At 41.1% G+C, this 27,580-nt stretch overlaps 1 protein-coding gene across 1 annotated transcript; it reads right to left on the reverse strand.

Moving 5' to 3' along the window:
* Window positions 1-1,820: 1,820 nt before the first annotated feature.
* On the reverse strand, window positions 1,821-27,548 carry LOC119498379 (collagen alpha-5(IV) chain-like). Its single transcript, XM_037787216.1, has 52 exons — window positions 27,327-27,548; window positions 24,776-24,829; window positions 23,219-23,308; window positions 22,983-23,027; window positions 22,746-22,790; window positions 22,588-22,650; window positions 22,362-22,415; window positions 22,208-22,234; window positions 20,494-20,562; window positions 20,304-20,366; window positions 19,741-19,776; window positions 19,175-19,219; window positions 18,486-18,563; window positions 17,752-17,805; window positions 17,545-17,610; window positions 16,277-16,318; window positions 16,146-16,199; window positions 16,004-16,045; window positions 15,758-15,842; window positions 15,499-15,534; window positions 15,115-15,285; window positions 14,447-14,536; window positions 13,671-13,754; window positions 13,453-13,523; window positions 13,183-13,371; window positions 12,885-13,056; window positions 12,702-12,791; window positions 12,466-12,573; window positions 11,821-11,915; window positions 10,644-10,794; window positions 10,426-10,536; window positions 10,037-10,201; window positions 9,747-9,833; window positions 9,385-9,522; window positions 9,077-9,175; window positions 8,869-8,967; window positions 8,446-8,585; window positions 8,243-8,369; window positions 8,050-8,133; window positions 7,737-7,835; window positions 7,496-7,543; window positions 6,713-6,895; window positions 6,345-6,475; window positions 5,916-5,988; window positions 5,570-5,644; window positions 5,290-5,415; window positions 4,952-5,047; window positions 4,297-4,506; window positions 4,009-4,186; window positions 3,761-3,875; window positions 3,492-3,664; window positions 1,821-2,737 (listed from the first exon to the last, which is right to left on the reverse strand). The coding sequence occupies exons 1-52, from the start codon at window positions 27,396-27,398 to the stop codon at window positions 2,626-2,628; spliced, it is 5,010 nt and encodes a 1,669-aa protein (XP_037643144.1). The 5' UTR covers window positions 27,399-27,548; the 3' UTR covers window positions 1,821-2,625.
* Window positions 27,549-27,580: the final 32 nt, after the last annotated feature.

The raw sequence follows: 27,580 nt of genomic DNA on the forward strand, positions 1-27,580 counted from the left end.
CTTGAAGCGCATCAACCTCTCAACATATCGCCATTCTAACCTAATTACAGAGGTGTAGAAGCCTAATATAGCTGCCTAAACAATTAGTAAGTGCACTGTCGGGAGCAGAATAATCCTGTTAGGAAGGCTACCGAGAGCACTTTACAGCAAGAGTCTTTTCTATCCATGCTGTCTGCACAAGGCCATGTAAGACTTATTTAATTTAAGGTGGCATTCAAGGAGTGGCTGCTTGTTATACTGTTTTAGATGTGCTGCAACTCGACGTTTAATGAGTTGTGAGTTTGCTCCAGAAATGTCAAAAATTTAATTAGATAATCCGAGCGATACTTCATCTCAGGTTTTTAATTCCCATAAGAGGGTTCAGCTCCTCTTCAGTTGTTACTCGTGTTAGCTGCCTCCCTTACATAAGCATAGGAGGCTGCTTGTTATTTCTGACTCGGAGCGATCGATATGTTGGAGCATCCGCGTGCCAAAAAGCAACAGTATTTTTCAACACAGTGTTGTTTAAGAACATTGTACCTTTTTTCATTTAACTATAAGGAGAGTTTGCATCTATTGATCACAGTGACAGATATGGATGAGTGAGCTTGAGTGACTGCTCCTTAGGGATGTACAGCGCTGCTGATACCTCTCTGAGTGAATAGTGTAGAGCAATAAGAGGAATGGGGCTATTCTGAGTGGAAAATTAACTGGATTATTTTTGATAAGTGCTTCTTTCAAACCTCTGGTTACATGTGGAATCAACAGGCAGATTAACATACAATTCAAACAATCATTATTTCTTAAAATTTGTATTTTATTTTAATATATTTCCCTCACCAAAACGAGAAAGATGAAATGCAAACAGTGTGCATTTTTTTGTCCCGAAGCCACAAAGACAGCCTCCCGACAGTTAATTTAGAAATGGATTGGAGAAAGTTGCAGGCTGTATGAGTCATAAGGTTTTCCATGCACCATTTAACATGCTGAAATTGAAGGAAATGTTTTTAGAGTGAGGGCACAAAATGACTCAATATTTGCATGTGAAAACAACAACGCAACAATTCCGAAGCAAAGAGTGTCACATTTACAACATGCTGCCTCTCCAGATGTCACAGGAACATGTGTGTCATCTATTGTTGTGACCTCATACGTCCTTTATTGACATCAGCACAGGTTAATCATTTCTCAGTAGTCTGGCTGTCGTCTTCACAAATCAGAACATTTGGTGCATGTTTTTTTATCCAAGACACCTTTAACTGTAAGGACATGGCAACATAGGCAGAGTAGGTGTTCTGCTTTCATCAATGAAGGTATACATGTTCACAATCTAGGCAAGTATTTGCAAGCATTTAAATGGATAGTTTGGGTGTTTTGAAGTGGGATTATATGAGGTACTTATCCATAGTCAGTGTATTACCTACAGTAGATAACAGTTGGCACGCCCCAAGTTTGGAGAAGCAGACAGGAGGTACAACACGGAAGCAAACCAATGTACTGCTGTGGACGTGGCCGGTAGCAAAACATATTTTAGCCACCTAAAAGAAAGGCTGGCCTAAAAACATGAATATAACCTTAAGTGTACGCTGTATTTTTTATATTTTCACCTCTTTACCTTGCCGTCAGACAGCCCTTTCCAAAGAGGGAACTGAAGCCGTTGAATCCATCTATGCTCTCGCAAAGCCACCAGACTCCATTTAAAATACCTGTAATTTTACCTCCCAGAAAAGGGGGGCTGATGGTCAACCGCTGCCTCGATCAGTTAGTTTGTTTGTGTTATTGTGTGACTTTGGTTAGTTCGTATTCACAAAATTTACACAATAACACGAACAAACTAACCGATCGAGACAGTGATCGACCAGCAACTCCCGTGTTCTGTGAGGTAAAATTACATTTTTTTTTCAATGGAATCTGGTGGCTTTGGCAGGAGCATAGATAACTGCTTCAGTTCCCCGTCGGAAACATAGACTGTATAGCTGTCTCAACGGTGAGGTAAATTGGCGAAATATACTAAATATAGCATACACTTAAACGAATATTGATTATTATTTAGGTGAGCCTTTCTTTTAAGTGGCTAAAATATGTTTTGCTGCCGGCTCCATCCACAGCAGTACATTGCTTCCGTGCTGGTACTCCTGTCTTCTTCTCCAAACTGGGGGCCCCACTTCAAAACACCCGAACTATCCCTTTAAGGAAAAACAGAATATCTTGGTGGAAAAAAAATCATGAAAGAAAAGATGATGTAAAATCTGAATTGGCACAGTGCTGCTATTGCTACTAGTATTACTACAACAACTAGTAATACCTTTATCACTGCTATTACTAGCTATTTTTGAGGCTCAAGTATGTCACTGGAATAATTATACACAGGTGGCATGCTACAGCTTCTATAAGATATAATGACTCACTAAATGTGTCATTAATTTTAATATACACAAGAGCTTATATAAAACCTGCCATTAAAGGTGATTGGCAATTTGCTTGAAATGCATTTTATTCAGAGCTAAGACTCATAAACACAGATTTATAACTTGAAAGCACCAGTTTAACAAACAGATATATACACTACAAACCGCCAAGACTGTTTTATCTTGCGTTTCTCATATTTTCACACTTCAAATGCAATGAAAAAGGAAATACAGAATGTTAATTGTCCCCACGTTTGTCACCTGTTGGTTGCCATGGTTTCCTGCAGACTCGACACCGGCTGATGACATTTTGAAGAGACGGTCCCTTCACTGTCTGAGGAACAGGTTTACTATAGGAGAGAACAAAACACACACACACACGCACACACACACACACACACAATGTAAATTTAAATCACAAGTAAAGCTTTGGAATACGCTGTATAATGGCTTAATCTAATCTATCTATTAGCAGCTGTTTATGTCATCATGACACACCCAACCCTATGAATGATGTGATTTAAACTAGGAAACAGAGGCATCCCTCATGGCATGCATCCACGACTGTTAAAGGCATAGTTTGGGTGTTTTGAAGTGGGGTTGTATGAGGTACTTATCCATAGTCAGTGTATTACCTACAGTAGATGACAGTCGGCACACTCCTAGTTTGGAGAAACAGACAGGAGTTACCGCACGGAATCAAAGCAATGTACTGCTGTGAACGGGGGCAGCAGCAAAACGTATTTTAGCCACTTAAAAGAAAGGAGTCTGGTGGCTTTGGCAAGAGCATAGTGGATACAACGGCTTCAGTTCCTCGTTGGAAAGGGCTGTCTGACAGCAAGGTAAAGAGGTGAAAATATTCAAAATATAGCGTACACCTCAACTGATATTGATTGTTTTTATGTAGGCCTTTCTTTTAGGTGGCTAAAATACGTTTTGCTGCCGGCCACGTGCACAGCAGTACATTGCTTTAGTTCCGGCAGTAACTCCCTTCTGCTTCTCCAAGCTGGGGGCGTGCTGACCGTCGACTATGGATAAGTACCTCATACAACCCCACTGCAAAACACCTGAACGATCCCTTTAACACAGAAGGGAACAGTTTACCTGAACATGCTGTTGGGGTCTAGGGATGCCAGCCAGTAGCTGTAGGAATCAGGGTAGTAGTTACACGTTCCCCGGCCGTGACACTCGATGAAGGGCACTTGGCGGAAACTTTCCAGACATGAGCCAGGAGAAACCAGGGGCTGGGAGGAGCCCTCTGCTCCAGCACCCGTTTGCTAGAATGGATGAAGGTCAAAGAAAGAAAATGACATGGAAAATAGCATACGAGAAGATCCAGGGTCTCAGGAGAAAAATAACACAGAATTCTTTACCATGACAAATGAGTATCCAGTCCATAGTGACTCCCAGCCTCGCGGACATTCAGGTATCAGAGTTGTCTGGCTGTGGACGGCTATGACATTGGAGGTGGTTTCACACACTGAGCACCTAAACCACACATGCATTCAGATTAAAATAAATAGTATTTTATAACAAAATGTGTATTTCACTGTACAGTATTTTGTATTTACACTGGAAAAACACATGAGTCTGTGTATATGTGAGCCTGCTCCTGTCCCACCTGCTGATGTATTTGGCCAGTGTATCCCCTGTGATGGAAACCATGTTGGCAGGCATAGGAGAGTCAGTGGACAACCAGTAGGAGTAGTCATTACGAGAAGCGTAGCGGCAGTTTGATTCTGTGTCACAGAACAGGAAGGGCATGGTGGAGAAACGAGCGAGACAGCTTCCCATGGTGCCTGAGAGACAGTGACAGAAGTGTCAGAAAATGACTCAATCGAAAGCGCAAGTTTATTAAGATGCAGACTCTGCACAGTATTTCTGTTCATCAAGGTCTCCATGCTCTTACCAAGGTCCTGACCATGAGCTCTCTCATTTCCGTTGATGAAGAGGAAGGAGTAACCAGAGTAGATGACGCTGGTGCCAGGTGGGCAGTCAGGGACACTGATGCTCTGACTGTGTCTGGCTATCAGGAAACTGTCAACATAACCTGGACCACCTCCGCCTGGCAACCCCGGAGGACCCTTGTTGCCTGGGTCTCCAAGTCGGCCTTCTGGACCTGCAGAGGAAACACATCATTGATAAAAAAAAAAAAAACTCCCGGTTGTATGCCTCCGCCAACCAGTCAAGTTGCAGTTTACATCCTTGTCTGTCCAAAATGTCATCACTTCATCATTTCATATCCTGTTAGAAATGTGTGTGTGAAATTGTCATAATTAGCATATGAATTCTTGAATTATGTATTTCTAATATGGAATTCATATGCCGGCAAGGAACTTCACCGGGAGGGCGTGACACAAGGTTCAGGTTTTCCACTAAATCCCTCACTGGCTTCCCACCCACATACAAAAGTGCAGAACTCAGCCAAGTACTGCTGCAGAGAGTCAAACCTGGGTTCTCTCAGGTCTTTTGCCACTGCACCACCCATATGCCCCATGATGTGGTCACATACTGTTGACTATTGTTATCATCATAACATATCATCTAATCACACAAACACACACCCGGCAGTCCTGCTCCTCCTTTGTCTCCTTTGCGTCCAGTAAATCCGGGGTCACCATCTCGGCCGGAACCACGCCCTCCTTTGAAGCCTGGCTGACCTGGGACAGAAAGATTCAGTGTCACATGATGCAAGCTTGGTGGAAATGGTGTGATATAGTTTTAACAGGCAAGAGATAAATAGTCTTTAGCAAGCCGACATCACAATCTAAATGATGTTGAGTTTCAATGTATTTGTTAATGGTAAGATATTAAACTGAAAAAGTTAGGTGTGGTATCTTTGGCAAAATAGTAGCACATCTTTAAATCAATGCTTGGACTGAGCTGAGATCAAATGTTGGACCTGGTTTGCCTGGTGTTCCTGATGGGCCAGTGTTCCCTGGGGCTCCTCGATTGCCATGGGGACCAGGTGCGCCAGGAGGTCCTGGTTCATATATCACCTTGCCAAATGCTGGTACACCTTTGAAGCCTGTAGTGACAGAGCAGGAGCATTTAGCATTTTTAGCACGTCATAACTGATTGTCTGTTAAGATGTAGAAGTGTATTCAGGCTGGAAAGTATTAACAGGGTTCAGGATTATTCCTGTTTATTTTGAACAGTAGTAAGACAAACTTTTGCCGCACCAGGTCGTCCAGGAAAACCTTTCAGCCCAGGTGGACCAGGAGGGCCTGGGTTGTATCCAGGGTCTCCCTTGCCACCTAAAACACACAGGTCATAAAAAGATTTCAAGTGAATTAGCTTGTCAACACACACTATTGCATAAATTCCATCTCCATATCACAGAGGAAAAGTGAAATGAATCCTCATAAATCTTATTATTCTCTGTTCCATTTGTAATTCATCTCAGTTGTGGGAACATAAATCAATTGATGACCATTACTCTTCTGTGGTGACAGATCTGCCGTTGTCATGGGGTGGAATTGAAAGAGAATAGCTAATCTCTAGGCTGAAGTTGAAATGATAGATTACCAGGGGGCCCATAGATTCCTGATGGACCAGAATCACCTCTTGGTCCCGGGCCTCCAGGGCTGCCTCTTGGACCCTGGGGAGGCAAATCAAACAATGACAGGTCAAAGATGAGACTTTTAGTAGTGCAGCAGGATTTGGAAGACTCAGACGTGATGTAACTGCAGATGATGCTTAAATGTAATCTCATCCCGATTATTCTGCTGAAAGAAAAGGCACATTGTTTAAAGAGATTCTGACCTTGTTAGTGTGTGCTGAGTGCATTTTTAACAAGTTTTAAAAATGTATACATGAAAATAAAATCACAACTCCTTTGTTAAATACAAATATGAATGCGGAACGTTGGGCTTGAATCTTCATTATCCTTTGTAAAGACTTTTTGTCAGGCATTTGTCAAGTGTTCCTGAAAAGATAAATGTTAGGCTCACTTACAGATGGTCCTCGCGGGCCTGGATCTCCTCGGAGTCCAATATAGCCTGGGCCTCCTGTAAGACCTGGATCCCCTCTGTCTCCTTTTAACCCAGGCACTGTGGGACCTGGAGGGCCAGGTAAGCCACGATAGCCTACATATACAGTAGAGAAGAGAGTCATTTTAGTATAATGAAAGTACATACGTGATAACTGCGAACCAAACAAAGAAATTAAGGAACTAATATGTCAAAATATCTTTTGGACTTAAGACACTTTTAAAAGTTTGTACATTATGCAGAAAATCCTGAGATTGTGGTCTGATTTAGTGACACTTTCAGAAAAGGGCATGTGAGATCCTTAATTCCTCCAGCAGTACTGAACATCCTCACCTGGGCTACCAGGATTGCCAGAACGGCCGTGGTCTCCTTTGGACCCAGGAACACAAGCCCCTTCTCTTCCTGGTGGTCCTTTCGGACCAAAGAGTCCAGGTGACCCTGGAAATCCTCTGTCTCCTATTGGTCCAGGACCCCCTGCATGAGTCAAGCCAGGAGGACCAGGGTTCCCGGGGGGACCTACAGAGCAGAAATACATAGACGTGCACTAATCTCAACAACAGGACTAATTAGCAGTTAAAAATGTAGGTGTTTTTGGTTGGCGAAAATATTAGATCATAATTTTATCATTGTTTATTTGGTCTAAACCACGATGGTGCAAATAGTGATGAGTTTTTTTTATGAAGATGTTCATTAGAAATGTGTTTTGTGCTATGCAACACAACAGGTACATAATAGTACTCATATGGGCACCATTATACGTAAAGCAAAACTCTGCAACCTCATGTAGTGTTTGATATTATACAAACACACGAACAAACAAAGTGACTATATTTAATAATAATGAGACAACATAATAAGAAACAACAACATGTGATATGTTGAACCAATTTCATTATTTGACTTGTAGCATGTGGAGCGTATTGCTTTAATATCTGGAGATTATATCAGGACACCTCAATAGTGTCCGAGTGCAAAAACCATAATTCTGAGGTTTATCCAAGACTGTTTTCTAAACCAGTGTCACGGCAAGTATGAAAATATAAATGTCTTTTTAAAATAAAGGACACAAGTTTGTACAAGTCTTGAAAACAATGATGTCATTTACCTGAGACTCACCTTGTTGACCCGTGTCACCACGCCTACCAGGGGTCCCTCCTACTACGTCTACAGAGGAGAGATGGAAGTGAGTTTTGGCTGCAGTCGTGACTTTGAAGGAACCAATAGTTATAAAAGAGACACTTTTTCTAGAGGCCAGTGGTTTGGATATAAAGGAAATACAAACTATACTTGTAAGTTTGTATTATACAGGATGTGCAGGAGTTCATACAGGACATTGCATACAGGACATTTCCCTTACTAATGTCTCCTTTCTGTCCTGGTGGTCCAGGGATCCCATCCCGGCCCTGGTTGCCTTTAGGACCTGGATAACTACCGACACCCGGCAGGCCTGGGGGACCTGAGGCAAACAGATATGAAACAAGTTAAGTTGAGGTCAAACTTCAAAGAAAGCACAAATAAAATGCAGCAGTGAAGATAGATACGAGACTCAAGTCCCCTGTCTTTCAAAAGCAAAGATTATACTGTGGGCAGAACAATTTGTTAACTGATTTAGTGAAATGTTTTTCTTCTTTAGTATAAGATTTAAAAACAAGTAGTTCAAAGAACTTTACCTGCCGGTCCATTAGGTCCTGGCCGTCCTTTGCTTCCTGGAGGTCTATCTGACCGACCTTTAGGCCCCTGATAGCCTGGTGAACCTGGAATAGCAGGGTGGGAACAGGAGAGGGGTGAGAGGTCAACTGAGTGTGAGCAAACAACATACAACAGTCATAAACTGCCTTATTTGTGGTGATCAGTGGTAGTAACCATTTTGTCCATCAGGTCCTGGGTTTCCTTTGGCTCCATGGTATCCTGGTAAACCTAGAGGTCCAAAAGATCCTGGTTCACCTTTCTGACCCTTCATCACATTAGGACTGACTGATCCTGGTTCACCCTGAGGACAGGAACAGAACACATTTTGGTATTTTACTAGATTGTACTCTGTTACAAAGATTTTTTTAGATCGGTACCTTTTGTCCTACTGGTCCAGGCCGTCCATATCCATAGTAATTTGGCTCGCCATTAACTCCTTTGTTACCAGTTGGACCTTGTGCACCATCTGGACCTGGCCCTCCAAGGATTCCTTGATCTCCTTTTATTCCCTTTAGGCCTGTGAGGGTTAAACCACACATCTATTTTAGGTAAGGTACATTGAAAGAGACCTTTATATCTACAGCTGCAGTACAGTAGAGGGTACAAGTAAATCATCTTTTATACCTATATTGTGACCCTTTAATGGTTATTATTAAAAGTCAAAATGTGAATTGGTTGTAAATCTGTAATTGTAGATCTATTAAGTCATTGTTACTGTACTTTCATTTGTGAGGTTAGAGATGTGAAATTGTATGAAAGCAATAAGCGTGTATGGCCTTAAAATAATGTTTAGGTCTTACCTTGAGGCCCTTGGACTCCTGGGTCTCCTGGAGCTCCAGAAGGTCCTCGACTTCCCTCTGAGACCACTAGTCCATCAACACCTAAATCACCTGGGGGACCTGCACAAAGATAGACACACAGCACACAAATGCAGTTTTAAAAACTTTTGATCTGGTGAACCACAATACTGACGAATGTATTGTTACAAATGTGAAGCTAGTATCAAACCTCTTTGTCCAGGACCGCCTGGTGTTCCACCTATCCCTCTCTGCCCTTTTGGTCCAATAGGTCCAGTATCTCCAGGGGCACCAGATAGACCAGGGTGACCTGACAAAGTACAGGTACAGTTAGAATATTATCATCACCTCATAGGCTATACTAAACAGTAACAGTAACAGTAAGACTTGGAAATACGACATTTTATGACTTCACATGCACTCTTGCAAGAGGATGAAATGTCCTGAAATATTTGAGTTAACAACTGTAAGCGGTTGTGAAATAACACTTTTATGAGAAGAATCTACTGTAAAGCTTACCCGGATCGCCAGGGTCCCCTGGGGGCCCCAAAACGTTTTCTGGTGGTGGTGGATTGCCTGGACGACCTCTGAAACCTCGGTCTCCATTTATGCCTGGTGGACCCCGGGAACCTCTGGCTCCATCTGGGCCGGGGTCACCTGTAAACAGTCATGTGGGGCATTAACTCCATCATAACTCTGACCCTCATATACATCTGCAATGAATTACCAACCATTGTTTCAGATCTGACGCAGGACTTTGTAACTTTCTTAATTTACCTCTCTATGTTAAACCAGTGCAGTTGATATACGGTACAGTGATCTACTTGTCTGTGAAGGTGTGTGTGTGTGTGTGTGTGTGTGTGTTTGTATTTGTGCGTTACCTATTGGGCCTGGTTGTCCTGTAATTCCAGGCAACCCATCTAGTCCATATCCTGGTAACCCATCTGGTCCAGGGTCTCCTCTCAGTCCTGAAGAAATGTGGAACACGTGAAAACACGTCTATAAATACATACAATATTCTACAATATAATGAACATATTGTTTTCTTATACACGACATGGTTAAGGCAGTGAATACTAAAACGTATTCAAAGTCAGTTAAACCTTCAATTCACATCTATCATGCATTAAAGAATCAAACATCATGATTGTTTTAGTCAGAGAAACAATACCTTTTTGACCGGGCACGCCGTTTTGTCCCCTGATCCCTTTTGGTCCAGTAGGCCCAGGTGGACCTGGCACTGATGGCCCAATAAAACCAGGTTCACAGGGAGCCCCAGGATGACCAAACCCTGGCAAACCTGGGTTCCCCTTCTCACCGGGGGAGCCATTAAGTCCTGAGAGAGCGGAGACAGAACAAAATTGAAGAAAATACGTTGGTTAAGGGATGGTGAAAATGTTATTATTCCCTATAGGAAGAAACTGTCTAAATGTGTTGGACAGAGTTGATTTAAGATGAAGATAGTCCACATTTTATCCTCTTTTGTCTTTCACCTTCTGCATTCATTGTCCCTCTGGAGTTCACAGTTAAGTACATCACATGACTTCAATATACACTGACCTGGATGTCCTGGATAACCATCTGGTCCTTGTGGTCCACTCGGTCCAGGTAAAGCTTTACATGAATCCTTACTACCAGGTAGTCCTGGGGGGCCTAAGGCACCTTTACTTCCTGTATGTAACATGGAAGAAAGCAGTAAATAGATGAACATGTGTCTCATTATGTATTTCTCTCTGTCTGCGGGCTACAGTGTTATATTTGAGTTATGAGTACTGTACCCTTTTCTCCAGAAAAACCAGGGTTGCCATTCAGTCCTGGGTTCCCAGGTAGGCCAGGGTTCCCAGGATCTCCTACAGGCCCCTGATCTCCGTCTGCTCCTGGAGGCCCTGGAGGTCCTGGGAAACCTGGGTATCCAGGGCCACCGTCACCCTGATGATCACAAATATACAGCATATTATCTATTTATCTATATTCACATATTTCAATGTTCTTGCAGTACGGCATTGTGTTAGTGTTCTGCTATTTGTCTATCATGACTTTACACTTTACAGTAGAACACACAGTAGAAAACTAAGATCTGCATAGAGGTCAGTGGGAGCTGTCCGTGGTACTGAAACAGCTGTCTGTTACTGCTGAGTCCTTAACATTCACGCTCAATTCAATTCCTTTCAGGGGTGAACTTTTATTATATTCTATACATAATTTATGGCAGCAAAAAGTGCTTCAAAGACACAAAATCTATTTTAAAGACCCCCAGTGAAATACTACCAAATGTCGTGGACATCCTGGAAAACCGTTACTTCCTTAAACACCTTTAGTGATGACTTTATTCTGCACTAATAATTAAAAGGTACAGCCAATAAAGTCATCAATCTCACTTTTCTGCTAGTCCTCTTAAACCAAACTGAGTTTCTCTCCATAACAGATGTCCCATTGGGTCACACGTACCACTCCCATGTCCGTATGATGAATATAAAGCCACAGCCAGCAGCCGGTTAGCTTAGCACAAATACTATAATAATACAAATAATAATAATGTTGTTTTTTTTTACCTTTGGACAGAGCCAGGCCAGATGTTTCCCTATTTTGAGTCTCTAAGCTAACTGGCTGCAGATTGTAGCAATTTACTGTTTACAGAGAGTGGTATCAGTCTTCTCATCAAACTTCCCATATGTCGATTGATCCCTTGATGTCTAATCTCCCACCGTAACAGAAACTACATCGCATTAAGACAGTAACGATAACCTTTAATATAAATTAATATTTCCTGTTTTTCATCTGCATCTGTATTATAAACTGTAAACCTTGGAAGTTAAAATTGGATACTTTTAGTTTTACCTTTTACTTTGCTTTCACATAATGGCCAATAAAGTACTATATATACCACGTGCAGATGCATACTACTGTTGAGTAGCCTATACTGTATATATGGTAGGCTTTGTTTGTGTCTCTGACCTTTTGTCCTGCAGGACCATGAAGGCCTGGTGGACCTGGCCGACCAGGCGAGCCCCTACCTGGAAAGCCTGGGAGACCTGGCTGCCCATGGTCACCTGAACAACACACACACACACAATGATAGAAACATGAATGACTTGTTAATTATACTTTTAGCTGTTCTCTGTTCTCTTAAGGAGGTATCAAAAAACTTTCAAAGTAACTTAAAGTCAGGGCAAAGCAAAAAATAAATGTGTTCTGAGTTTGTCATGTGCTATTAACCATCCAGCCAAATTTGAATGATTAAAAGCAATATTCTCTGCTCTGAAATGCTGGGGGTGTGTCCGCTGAAGGTGCTGAAACCACACCCAATCGCGGGTGAGAGTTTGTTTGCATATGCACCGTTACATTATATACAACATTTTCTGTTGCCACTACACCACTGGCTCCTAGTGTTATAACTCGCGATTGAGCGGTAGAACCAATGATGCTATGACCTCTAGTTTTTATTTAGTATTGGGGTAGGGGTTATGCTGCTAATAGTTCCAGTTCGTCATCAAGCCAAAATTTCAGGCAATTCTGTTTTCAGCAATTATTTTCTAACATGTATGATGTGTTCAGAAACATGTGTGTTTTTTTGCTTGAGCTCAAAAGCACATGGATTACCTTTCTGTCCTGGGATCCCAGGCCTTCCAGGAAATGTCACCTCACCGCTTTCTCCTTTCTGTCCTCGAAAACCGGGTATTCCTGGGTTACCTGGTGCTCCGTGATTACCTGGATGTTTGTTGGTACGTATGAGAGACGCTTCCATCATCTATTGAATGGTAACGTAAAGACCAACCAACCGTTCCATTTCTATATCCATCCATTAATAAATCCATCAGTCACACAGCCATGCCTACCTGGGCTTCCAGGTGAACCAGGCAGACCTTTAAATCCACGTGGTCCAGGATGTCCTGGAGTGTGGATGTGGCTAGGTTCGCCTTTCTGGCCTACCACAGAAGGAGTGAGAGAAAAATAATTATTTCTGTCTATCTACTTGTAAATGTCTGTCAAACTGTGTATTGGTCAATGTGTTTCTTTACCTGGAATTCCAGGCTGTCCTGGCAGGCCAGTTACCCCAATATCTCCCGTGCTTCCTGGAGGTCCAGCAGGCCCATATCCCACTGGCCCAGGGTAGCCAACTGGTCCAGGTCTGCCTAAAGGCCCTGGTGGACCTGGGAAACCACGGTCTCCCTCTGCACCAGGGAAGGGATACTAGAGAGAAGACGGAGAATCACTAAAATGACATATTATTCTGTTGGACGGGGCTGAGAATTTAAGAACTTTTGAAACATAAACATGTGACACCAAATGACACCAAGTCTGTCAAAACCTTCTCACCGAATCCCCCGGAAGCCCTTGATCGCCTTTGAGACCTGGTAGCCCAGGAAACCCAGGGAGGGCATCTGGCCCTGGCCTGCCAGGCTGTCCCGGGTCTCCTGTCTCTCCCTTTAACCCAGGAGCGCTGTAGGAATATGAGTCTCCCTTTTGTCCTGGAGGGCCTGGGTATCCCATTACACCAATACCACCCTTCAGAGAAGAACTATTGTTTACAAGTGTTTGTAAAAAAAACAACAACAAACTACTTTTTTTAAAGACATGCTTTCTTACTGGTCTTCCAGGTAGGCCACCAGGTCCTGGGAAGCCTGGATCACCTTTAGCACCTGGTCCTTGATTATATCCTGAGCGACAGAAAGATATAGAATGTCTATTCCTGTTTTAAACATTTCATATTTTCCAGTATAACCAGGTAAACTTTAAAATGCATTTGAATGTAGAAGGACGGATTTGGTAGAATCTGTGTGTTTGCATGCAGTGAATGGTTTTACCAGGGATGCCAGGTGGGCCAGGGGGACCCGGTGGTCCTGGGGCTCCTGATCCGAAACACTCAAAACAGGCCTCCCCCTTCAATCCTGAACAAAGAATAACCATGTGAATAATTTTAGTGAGTCCCATTTACACAATATTATGTTTTCATCATCCTAACCTTGTCTTTTTACTCTCTCCAGTCCATTAAAGGGCAGCATTAACTGTTATGTACCAACTACTGCATGTACCAGCATAGCTTATTAATGAATGGGAACTAGCAGGTCAGAAGAGATGTCTAATAAATGTGAAATAGATTAAAGGTCCAGTGTGTAGGATCTGGCGGTATCTAGCGGTGAGGTGAGGAAATTGCAACCAACTGAAGCCTCGCCCGTGTGCCAAGCGCGTTGGAGAGCTACGGTGGCCGACGCGAAAAAGCGAGTGGCCCTCTCTAGAGCCAGTTGGAGCGGAGCCAGTGTGTAGTGTGTGTACGTGGGAAGTGAGTGGTTAAGCAAGAGAGAGAGAGAGTGGTGGCGACAGGAGCGAGTAATGTTATCGACTCCGGCCCAAGCAGGAAAAGTTGACACGTTGAAATATGGCGATGCAATATGGCAGACTCTGATATGTAGGTATAAACGGCTCATTCTCAGGTAACGAAAACACAACGAATCTTATTTACACTAAAGAAAACATACTTATTAATATTATATTCCATTTCTGCCAATAGATCCTCCTAATTGTTACACACTGGTCCTTTAAATGGTGACAATTCATTTATGAATGACAGTTAGCTTCCCACCTTTCATTCCAAACGTTCCATCATATCCCGTAGGTCCAGGCACACCCCTCAGTCCCTTCATTCCTGGGTGACCTTTGGTAAGCCTGTGAGCTACGAGCAAAACCAACAACAGTCCATCAGTCTACTAGATATGGTTTTATACCAAAAAAGCGTTTTTTCTTTTCATCATTGGTGCAATTTCGTTGGTACTTGAGATATCAAAATGATCAACTCACTGACTGATCAATAATCTGACAACCGTATACCGTAACTGCAACAGTTTGGATGTGAATCCAACATAAAACATTTCTCACCATGTAGTCTCTGATAAATGTTGGCTCATTTGTTAAACACAAAGCCTGGCACTTTTTCCCCATTACATAAAAAGTAATGTTTGTTTGCATTACTGTAAAATAACTGCAGACATTGTATCTTTACATAACAGAAAAGAGACGAAAGTGAGCTTTAAAATAGAACAACAGTATTCACAGGATGACAATATTTGTAGTAATCCCATGTAGACACAACATACAGGACTATCACCCATGCAAGAATTTTGTTGAGGTAATCAATATATTTGAATCGGTATTACTCAAAGTGGAAGCAATACCATTTGTAGTATTATTAGTGGTAATAGAGGTAATAGATGTAACAGTTTAAAGGTTTAGAAGGAAGACATTTACACATACTTTTGTCTTGTCCAGGTGGCCCCGGATCCCCAAGAGGCCCTTGATCCCCATCATCCCCATCTAGACCTGGGAGTCCCGGATAAATATCCCCAGGCTCCCCATGGTCCCCTTTGGGGCCTTGAAAGCCATTGGGACCACGTGGGCCTGGCACATAAACCCCAGATGAATGACCTGTGTGACGTAAAGTGAGTAAGTAAGCAATATATTTGGGGAAACCAAAAATCATACCTATTTATACTGTAGCTTTTAAATACAGTACAGAGTGATAGATAGATAGATAGATAGATAGATAGATAGATAGATAGATAGATAGATAGGTAGATAGATAGATAGATAGATAGATAGATAGATAGATAGGATGAGAATAGCCTCTTCACTACACACCTGGAGGTCCACCAGGTCCAGGAAACCCTACCATACCTGAGAAAAAAATAGTAGCTTGTGTTATTTCTGTACAGGCAAGTCTGATGAAAGCAAACATTAGTTTATAGAGTTATAACCACCACTGCTGCTACATCAATATAATCTGTCAAAACTCAATCATAGCAGACACTGACTTTAGCTTTCGCTGTACTGATCTATTTGCTGTTCATCTCACTATGTCTCAATCTGCTTATTATTACACAGCAATATGTTCATCTACCTTGACGCCCAGGGAGCCCAGGTGAGCCTGGGTAACCAGGATCTCCGTGGTAACCTTTGAGCGGCTCAGTCAAAGGCCCAAATATCTGTAAACAAAACCACTTTGAGGCATGCAGTGAAATCATGGTGGAACAACAAGAATAGCTGTATTTACGCAATAATAATTTGTCATAACATTGAAAAGTAGGCTTCAAAAATACCACAAAGTTCAGGAGTACTCAGTAGAAACTTATAATAATGAACTCACATCTCCAGCTGGACCAGGGGGACCCCTATCTCCCTTTTCACCCTAAACATTAGAGTATAAAATCAAAGAGTGATGATGATACAAAGCATACCAACCCCAACAAAAGACTGGGTATTGTTTTTGGCACTAACAGATCACTGACCGTCCCTCCTGATGTCCCTGGATATCCTGGATCACCTCTAGGGCCAGGCCTTCCCTAAAGAAAACTATATTGTATTCAAAAGCCACACACATAATAACATAATGAGTCATTGTAGCATTGTAGAACAGTACCGTAGATGGTCGTCCTGGATCACCATCCTTCCCTGGCTTTCCCTGTAAGGACAGTTGAGGACAACAGTGAGGACTTGGTTGGCAGGTTCTGCTTTCTATAAGGGAAATAGTTTATGAAGGGCCTCAGGCATCCTTTAATTCATTTCATTAATAAAAAAGTTGTTTTGGTTGGCATTACATGACAGTAATCATGAAAGCAATCAACAGCTGGGATTGTGGGGAGGCTGCTCTTTAATTACATTTGGATAGATGTGATTAGCAGAGGCCCCTTCCTCAAAAGTGGTGCCTGAGTTCATGTGCATGGCATAAGCCATCAAAATAAAAAATAAACAAAGTTTTGAGTCTGCAGCTGCAATGTCCCCGTTGTCTTCATGTTAAATGAAAAACGGAAAAATCTGTCTATCCACATGGCACACAGAATTTCAAGTCAGGCTGAGATTTTAAATTCTCAGTCACGTCGGGGTGGCTTCGATGCATTGATTCCAAAAATATTAGAGCCAATGAAGTCAGATTGACCACAGCTATGGACCATGTTGGCCCCTTTAGGGGGCGCTCTCAATGTTGTTAAATGTACCCACCTCTTTGTGTAATCAGAATGAGATTTTGTCTCAATACGTCAGCTTAACCCTTTAAAAGGGCGTAGTGGTAATACTGTGCACTGTAACTTGGACTGAAGCTATTTTCTGGCAATGGAATTATGATGAAATGGTGTATATACACTGTAGATTGATGATAAGATTAAGGTTACTTTTATTGTCTCCCATTGAAAAAAAAGGGAGTCACTGCATCAACCAACCAAACACTTTAAATAATAACACACATGCACACACTAAGATAAGCTAGTAAATTTGTCCCAAAGCCATTAACTCTGCTATATAAATCACAAGTAAACAAACGCGTCTCATGCTTACAAGCAAACACAAGATTGGTGAAAACCTGCAATTAGTGGGACAATGAATGAGGCCTTCTTTCTTTTCTGTTCTTTCATTTTCCTGTGTGGCAACGTTGCAAATCACATTGAGTTTAATGCTGCATTAATGCCCTCTGCTGGTCATTTGTTCTCTTCAGAAAGGTGTTAATGGTGGCCCTTCAATGCCAAGTGAAGTGGTGAAACATCTCTGTTTGCAGGGAGAAACATGTGGTGTGTGCAACAGTCAAATAACACAGCAAATGTCTGTTTTGGGACACCGCTGCACTTCATATGTATGAATCAGAAAGGAAGGCTTAACAATGAGGGTGAATGGAATATATTGCATGTAGTATCTTACTTCTGGACCCTCCAGTCCTGTGTCTCCCTTTGCTCCTTTGGTGTATTGGCCATAACCAGGGTCTCCCTGAGAACAGATTGAATTAAGGTCAGGAATCATGGAGATAAATACACAATACTAACCAGGCAGAACAAGCATCGGGAAGGATCTTTGGAGATCGAAAAAAATTAAAAACAGCATTTTAAAATGTGTAATGTGTAAACTTACTGGATCACCCTTGCAGCCTTTATCTCCTAAATCTCCTCCGCCTCCTTTTTCACCCTGAATAAGACAAAAACCTCAGGTTATGGCTCATTAGTTGCAATGACAACAGTTGCCTGTCAGTGCGTCCAAAATGTTGGTCCCAAATAGACAAAGATATTTCAATAACAACTAGTTGTTGACTGTGGACATTCATAGTCCCTCGAGGAGGAATCCTAATATTTCCTCTACCTTTCCTCTAGTGCCACCATCAGGCCATCTACGCAAGAACTATAATGAACGACAATGACATTTACTGAGCACATTGATGTTGCTGAAAGCTGCTGAAAGGAGTTTCCATTTTGGACACAGCTTTGTCTGTAAAGACACTTTCAGATCGCCATGTCAGCAGCTTCCCTATCAACTGATCTTTTCATTTTCTTCCATTTACATTAAAGAGAAATTAGCACTTTCGTCCGGCCAGTATTCTGAACCTCGACTAAATGGAGGTTGAGTTCAAAAGCCTGCTGTTCAAACAGCTCCTGCAAAATGTGGAAACTGTTCCATCTTGTGAAGTGTGACACCATTGGCCTTAGTGCACTGGCGATGTCTTAAATGGACTTCACAGGCACTGTTGTTCAGAGCAGTTGCAACCCAAAAAAAACCCAAGATGAAGTGAAATACCATTGCTCATACAGGAAACCGCACTCTGTGGAATAAACTGTATAATTAAGTGATTTGACCTAAGTCTGTTACTGTACCTTTAACACAAGACTCTCAGTGAAAAACTCCTTGATCCGACCTGGTTGCCCCGGTGGTCCTCGAGGTCCTGGTCTTCCCTACATAAAAAAAAGAAATTGAGATCATCCTCAAACATAAATAAGACATGATCCACACAGATAATGTTATAATCATGTGATAGAAATGGTCAGAGTTAAAAGAAAAACAAATAATGGTGCAATGTGCTTTCAATAGAGTGCTGCAGGAATGAGTCCTAAAACCTGGAAATGAGTTAGCATTTAGCACTTCCGGTTCCCTCGTCTGTAAGTCAAACGGTTTATTGAATGGGTTTTCAGTTAGATACTAAACGTCATCACGCTGACTCGTCCGCCATTACAGCCTCGTTGTGTATGCTGACGCTTATCGCCGCGGTGCAGTTCGTTTATAGCCCAACGTTAGCTTTTAACTTCTGCCGATTGCATTCATGCTTCAAAAAACATAAAAGTGCTGAACAAGTATCATAAATGTTTGTTTGCCTCAAAGCTTATTTTCTGCAATAATCCAAAACCCAAAGGAGAAATCCCATTGGCTTTTTGTTGAGGGAACCCGTGCGATTCTAACATCCCGGTTGTCCTACAAATATACGTCATCCCAGCAGCACTCTATGTGCTATATAATTAAATGTAACCATATTAATCTACTGTAACAGTGTATCTAAAAGAGAAATTACCTGTGGTCCGCGAGGTCCTGGGATACTGCCTATGCCTTCTTGACCCTGTAGGATGGGAAAGCAGTTGTAATTTGCTTGAATAAATCCCCCAGTTTTTCTCAAAAACTCCTTTATTTTGCATTCTTCTCCTAGTTCGGTTGTGGTCAGGCTCCCACGTGTACCATCCTCGCTGCTGCCAACTCCCACCGATGGGTTAAAGACTACCCCTCCTTTCATACACTACATCCTATCACTTCCATTTTCACTGTCTAAAAGGAGTTTCACAGAAAACTGGGAGACCGTATCACATGTAGCTGTTCACACTTTCAAAATACTGCCCTGCCAAAGAACAAGCACTGTGGCCAAACAGTAATAATCACTAAAGCAACAGTTAGGAAATGTTTCCACTTTCTCAGGCAGCTAACTATGATAATTGAAGAACCAGAACAAAACAAGAACCCTGCAGCTGTGGTTTTCCTCTGTGCCACTTAGACACCCAGTAAATACTCACATTCGTTATCACAGGTATGAGCTGTCAAACACGTACACACATATCCAAAGTGTTCATCCATATTTAGTAGCATTACCTTAGATCCTGGAGCCCCAGGACGACCAGGAAACCCCTGTCCATAAAGAACGCAGACAGTTATATCAAACATCACTAGGGCGGTGTATTGGCAAGAACCTGGCAATATGATACGTATCATGATACACGGGTTACAATTCAATATATCGTGATATACTGCGATACTGTAAGTAAGGCGATATATTGCGATTTTCTAAATCTAATTTTGGGAAATCTGTCGTGTAAAGAACACACCACCATATGCATCAAATCTGAGAAACTTTGTACTTTTTTATGCAATCGGAACAGTGGGATCTGCATTTGCATTTATCAGAGTCCATCCAAAATCATAGCACTACTTTGAGAGGGCACATATCTTTGCAAATGAAATAAAGGATTGACTGGTTAATATTTGCATGTAAACTATGAATTAAAAATCAATAGTGTTTTTGAGAATCGATACAATATCACAAAACATAATATCACGATACTCGATATTTTCTTACACCACTAAGCATCAAATAATAACTTTTCAAGAGTGCTATATGTACTCGGTGCAAGGCAACTGAAAAACTGAAAACTCACATCAGAGCCCCGTCGTCCGGGATCCCCTGGTAGTCCATGAACTCCAGGGAAGCCTGGATTTCCCTGAAATACAAGTGAAGTTTATAAAAATTAAAAAATTAAATAAAATGTGTTATAATTCTTATAATTACTTTAATGGAAAACATTGCAAAAACAGAACTCTATTATTATTATTAATCTAAATAGTTACCGGCTCTCCGTCCCTTCCAGATGGCCCATGAGGCCCTGGGATTGCATTCACCGATACCCGAGATTCACCCTGTGAAATAGAGGAAGCGAGTTCATTCAACATTCAAAGCTACTGCATTTAGTGTTAAAATACATGATAATAACAGATACATAGTAATACTGCATATTGTAACTCTAGTTCACAGTGAAGCTCTGCAGGCTTCATCACTCATCTTTATGTGTCTGTGCACTTGACATGCATGCATGTGCTCAGAATGAGAATAAGGGGTCGCCTCCATGAAACGACCACATAAACCACTCTCGTCATTCAACAATTCAGCAACTAGTGCTTATAGAACGAGGGTTACAAATGAGGCCATGACACAGACATGACAACACAGCGTTAGAAGTGTAAATGGTGACGTAAATGGTGTAAGTGGACTCTCGCACGGTAATCTCTCACACTCCCAAGTGCTAAGAATGAGCCTGACGAGAGACCTAATCGAGTCGCCCAGTGAACATCTGAATCCAGACATTCATTTGGAGACGACACTGCAACTGCTGGCCTCATCGTGCATACTCTCAAGTAGTTGTTTATGAACACTTCCTTCCCAAAGGTATTTGTTCTGCCAGTACTTGTACACCAGGAGTTAAAGTACAGTACTGTTTGGGATGTCTTAGAGGAAATTAGAGAGTGTTTGTTCCAGTTCATAGTGAACCCTAATTGTGTTTGACACCTAGTCAAGTGAACAAAGTGGCCATGACAATGATGTCATCCAGGTAAAACTAGAAGGATGAATAGACTTTATTAATCCCAGTGTGAAATTGTACCGTTATGGTAGCTTAGCAAAAAAGACAGACAAAGATAATGTGCACTCTATAGGGCTGTCAGAGTTAACATGATAACGCGTTAACGCAAATTTGTTTTAATGCCACTAAGTTCTTTAACGCATTAACGCAACTTGCGATCTCTAGGTTGTAGTGGGCTCAGTTTTAAAGCTCGAGTGAAGATACTATCATATAAAACTCGACTAAACCTAAGGAATCCATTGATACCAACCATGTCATACTAGCTTGTCAGGAAGGAGGTTAAATAACGCTCCAAACTTGTGCTACATTTTGGCGAGGAAAAACAGACATTTACCTCTGACCTTAAGATATGTGAATGAAAAATGGGTTCTATGGGTGCCCACGATTTTACTGTACATATATACTGTACATGTGTAATGCTGTGAGGTGGACATATTACAAGTAGTGCAACATTAATTATGCAACATATACTGTAAATGTATAGTGCATTATGGGTAATAATGTTCACAAGAAAACTTCCTTTCTGATAGGTCTATACTGTATACTCTAGTAGTAACACTCAATGCAAGCACTCTTGTGAATGCAAATAAACATGAACAGCTTTTGTCCTGACAATTAGATTTGAGAATGAACATGTTTCTTGTTGCAAATAAAAGTGGAAGGATGGACTTGATAGAAGGAACAAAACAAAGAAAAAATCTTTAAACAACTTATTGGTCCCACATAGACGTGGTACAAAATGAGCTCTGGGAGTTCGGGGAGGCAGAGAGGCCGCCTGCTAGTGCAGCGTCATGTATTTCTTGGTGCACCAGGATCCTGCTAATAAACTTCTTGAAAGGCAGTAATTGCTGAGCAATTCTGCAGCTTCACCCTTCCTAAATACAAAAAACAACTGACCGTGGGTGGCACAGCATTCATTTTATTACCTTAGGTCCAGGCAGACCAGGTGGGCCCTGTAAAGTAGAGATAAAGCTGAAGTAAATTTTTAAGGACAGCGCTTAACAACAAAAGACTGAAGTCGATAAGAAGAGTAACAAATCAGATCACTGTATTTGATTACAATATAATTTAACAACTTACTGCATATCCATCATCGCCATGAGCCCCGGGAATACCAGGAAGTCCGTCTTCTCCCTGAAAGTGTGCAATGTGTTCAAAGTATGCAAAGACTGGTTCATGTTTGTTTCACAACAGAAAAAGTGTGATTGAAAAAGCTCTCTACTCAAAGCTCCATTATGCGAGCATATGACAGATAAGCAAAAACTATCACATGAAAAACATACAACCATATGAAATATTTTCTTACATCTGTTCCATTGCAGCCTGGGGCCCCTGAGGGCCCTGGAGGCCCTTGTAAACCTGGAATACCCTGTAAGAGAATATCAGCAGAAGCATCTATAAACACATGCAGGAACATACACTGACACATAAATCAGATGATGAACAGAGAGTAAGATACCTCACCGGTAAACCATGAGTCCCAGCAAATCCTTCTTTGCCTGTGTGTCCCTGTAATGACAGTAACAAAACCAGTATACTCTGTTACTTTGGATCTACCACAATGTTCGCACTTTGTTCATACACATAGTACATATTATACACAAGTTATTTCAAACAAAACTCAATTTTCACACACTGAGACATCAAATAAACACCAAACAAACAGACACAAGCTTTGATAACACAGTTACTGAATGTTACCGAATCGCCTTTTGGCCCCTCACGTCCATCAGGCCCAGAGTTGCCCTGTCAAAAGACAGCAACTTAGAATTAATCTTAGTGATCTGGTGCGATGCAGTAAAAAGTGATGTCTCAGTACACAAGGATAATGTGTAATTCATCACAGTCGATACACAATTTGAGTGCCCTCTAACAACAGTATTGGATTTGGTGTTATACAGAATATAAGAGCCACGAGAGCCAGGCTGAAATGCTACCTTTGGTCCCAAAGGCCCAGGATGACCATCTGATCCTGGACGGCCTTCTGTCCCTGGGGGACCTGAAGCACCTGGAAAACCTTTATCTCCCTGTGAATGTGAGTGTATGTGAGAGAAAGAGAGGGAGAGATAGAGAAAAAAGAACAAGAAAGCAGATGGGCTACAAATGACAATAAACAACAATAGAGATATTTCAAATTTTACAAATTTGCATTCGTAAATGTTGCAGTTGTTGAAAAATTCACAGTTTCCTGGATGTTTGTTGAATTACTTCTATGAGATTGATGCTTAATAAATAACACACCTGGTGCTGAATAACATACCACTGCATGTCAGCAATTAAGGCCCATGCAAATGTAAATTTGAGTTATATTCACATACGTAATTGAAGACTTTGATTTACACATGTAAAATCGTCATCTTCTGTATTTTTCAGCTTGTGGTTGAAAACATAAGTTTGTTTACTCCTACATTTACAAATATCACTACTGGAAACAAACCTGTAACAACATCAGCAAACATTAATAATATAGTTGAAATGTTGTCAAGTGTTAGTCCCTGTATTAAAAGACCAGGAGTATCAGGGGTGATACTTTTGACAATGAGACTGATGTTTAGCAAAGTGAAAATGAAAACTATTCACTTCTTAATCTCAGTTTAAGGTTAATAAACAAATTGAGTAAATATTACATAGTTTTTTATGAATGTGTCCATTTGAATTTGTGACACATGCAAATAGACACATTCATTCAATTTCAGTTATTTTCTCTTTGCCATGAATTTGTAATATACAGTCTATAGGCTCCAGTCAGACCATTGCTGAGGCTGACCTGCATCAGACTGAAGAGGTTTCATGTGTTCTCCTCTCTCTGTTTGGAGCTCACTGCAAGTTGATTTAAAATGAAACAGCTGGTTTCTCTTGACAGGGCTAAAATAATTATGAAGGATGTTGAGACACAGTATTTATGCTTTTTACAAGATCTATCTAGGCTCTGCACCTGATCGGACTAGTGCAGCACTGTACATCTGCACCTGAAGTGTTTTGAGCGTGAAAATCGCTGCACAGTGTTTCTAATGCAATGGTGAGGCTTGACAGTAGCACTGTGCCCCTGGTTTATGGTCTGTTTTGAATGCTTTTGAATCAGTGAGACCTGCTTTAGAGATGTTAAATTAATGATGATATTTGTGTGATAGTAATAATACAATAGGCCTTTTTCGCAGAAGACATTGTGCCATGTCACAGCAGGAAAAGCACAGGTGTAAAAACAAAAAAAAAGTGTGTGACTCAGATTAGATAATATAGTCATGTTTATACATTTCATCTTTATTACAAAAACATATTGAGTTGGCACACAGGTACATAGTACAGTAAATGTACATGACCTGTTGTGTAATGTACTTGAATCGCAGTAATTGTGACTAGAAAGATTAAACTATTTAGTTGAAAGTTATGTGAAAAGAAGTGGTTTCAAAACTGCGTGAGGCAGAATACTTTCACAGTGAACCCCAGCATTGATGAATTTGATGTTTTACACAGAAAATAAATGATCTACTCACCCTGCTGCCTTTCACTCCTTCACAGTGGCACCTTGATTTTCCATTACACACGCACTAAAAAAAGAAATTTAAACATTGTTTAATATGTATTGTTAACCATTAACCATGCTTCGGGGGCAGCTGTGGCTCAGAGGGTAGAGCCACCAATCGGAAGGTTGGTGATTCGATCCCCCGCTGCTCTTGAGCAAGACACTTAACCCCAAATTGCTCCCGAAGGCATAGCCGTCGGTGTGTATTTAGATTAGATCCTGATGGGCAAATGATGCCATCAGTGTATGAATGGGTGAATGCTGACATGTAGTGTAAAGCGCTTTGAGTGGTCGGAAGCCTAGAAAAGCGCTATATAAATGCATGTCCATTTACCATTTACCATTTACCATTCCACATACCAATGTAAACCAATTTAATTTCTACCAACCAGTAGCCATATCAGGAAAGTGGTAACAAAACGAGTCAAGTTGAGCATAAACTACTGAATCTTGACAGCCTTGCTAGCAGGAAAGCACTCTTATTTTGTTTCTTGTTGAATCAGATTCCTTCAGCTTTTGTTCTCTTCACCATTTCCCCCCAACAGTCATGTGTACCCCCTTTAATAACTCAATACCCACAGAAGAGTCCACCCCACAGCTTTGGGAACCACTAGGCTAAGTTGACAAAGTTGACAACCATGGGGGATCGTGCCTTCTCGTCGCTGGGGCCACGTCTGTGGAACCAGCTCCCAGGAACAATTAGGGCCTCAGACTCACTTGATGTTTTGAAATCTGATCTTAAAACTCCCCTGTTCCTTTTAGCTTTCCCTTAGGGTTTTATAATTACTATGATTTAATACTTCTTCTAGTTGCTTTTCAGCAAGTAATTTGTCTATAATTTTATTTGTCCCATTTTGACGCTTTTCACCGCATGTTTCTTGTGTAAATTGCCTTAACGTTGTGTTGTGATTGTTTTGCCCTTTGTGTGAAGCACCTTGAGATTCGCTGTATTTTAAAGTGTGCTATATAAATTAAATTCATTATTATTATTAGGCTATTGTTACTGAAAGCTGTCTGCTGATTTGACTGATCCAAATTGTTCCACAATCAATTGCAACTTTTACAAACATTATGTTGATCAAGAATTTATTTGCAAAGTGAAGAGTGTTTACCTTTGGGAGGATTTTTATAGAGGATTCATGGGAGCAATTTGCCAAAACAACATTCATAACTCTCCACTGTTAAAGGTTTACACCTCCTTACAGCTGCCTTTAATTTGAAGGCTGTAAACATTACCGCTTATCAGCCGAGGAAATGGTTCAGTAAAGCTAACAGACTAAAAAGGCGGAGCTTCAGTAATAAAATACAGTGCGAATGTGCAGTGGGTTGTCGGTAGGCTAAATAATAGGTCAGATATAGGCTACTGGTATAATGAACCATTATCAGTTAATATGAAGTAATTTCAGATGCATTAAATTTCCAATTCATCTTAGCCTTGTGGGGATCCAGCTATAAACCAGAGTACACTGCTCCAAGACGAAAAAGGAGGAACCGTTTCTCTTTTACCTTAAAATTAACTCACGTAATAGTGGCCTTTTTACTGTTATGAATATCATTTCCTTGCACATGAGATGATAATTACGGATGAAAACAGTTGGACATTATTATCTTTGTCTTATAAGGCTGGGGATGCGTTTTGTCATGGCTATAACAGCATGAAAATGTAGATTTCCTCATCATTTGTGATGTTCAACCTTATAACTGATGCTTCATTATTCTATCATTAGTTTCTTTATCAATCTAGTGATATGCAGAATGGTTTGTATAGGAAAAGCAATATTAATAAATATATACAAATGTCTCTGCTAACATTTCCGTCTGGTGATGGATGCCTCTGTTTTGCTTACTTTCCATCTACCATATCCTGTCCCTCTTCCATGACCTTCCATAAAAAGGCCCACCAACATAGCAAAGTGAAGCGAATACTGTACACAATGAAGTTAATGTGCAAACAGACTGTACGAAAAACCTGCATCTCCTCAGGATACAAGATGTTTGAAGTTAAGCATAGACATTACAGTTACAAACAGACCACAGCAGCATTGTATATCAAAGTCAAGGCTGTGAAGACTGAATGGCGCTAAAACTGTACACAACAGGAAACACACTGTTACAGAGTGATGCTATTCTCCCATAAACAGTGATTTAGTGGATGTGTGTGTGAGACCTGGGAGAAAGAGAAAGGTAAAGTTTTACTAAACAGCATTAATCTAAAAAAATCCATAATAAGTTACTGATTGCTTAAAAGTGCAAAGTTGCAAGTTGCAAACAGCTATGATAAAACCAATCAGCCATTATAGCTCAGCGACTAACCCAGTTTCTGCAGTCTAATATGAAAGAAATAACAAGCAACATTATCCTGACATAAATTTAAAAAGGTGTCCCCAGTGTGAACAGTATGAAATAAAAAGGACAAATGAAAAAACAGCCAATGGAGAGTTTGCAGAGTCTGTGCTGTTAGCTAAATTAAATCAGATCTTTCTACAGTGTTATGTCAGTAAAGGAAAAATGAAATCTCTTACATTTTTGGCCCAAGTGCCCATCAGCATCACAGCAATCAGGATCAGAGAAACTTCAAACACTGCCCTTCCCATGGCTCTTCTCTTGCTCCAGTTACATCAAAAGCTTAGGAGGAACCCAGAGGTGATGAATGTCTTTTTGAGCGTCCTCCTCTGCAACTACCTTTCACATTACACTCGTCCACTGCTGCACTATGGGTGATGTTAGATCATGGATTCGGTTAAATTAAAGTTCTCCGTCTGGGTTAAAGTGTAAC

Source organism: Sebastes umbrosus, chromosome 12 (assembly GCF_015220745.1).
Source record: "Sebastes umbrosus isolate fSebUmb1 chromosome 12, fSebUmb1.pri, whole genome shotgun sequence".
Lineage (NCBI taxonomy): Eukaryota > Metazoa > Chordata > Actinopteri > Perciformes > Sebastidae > Sebastes > Sebastes umbrosus.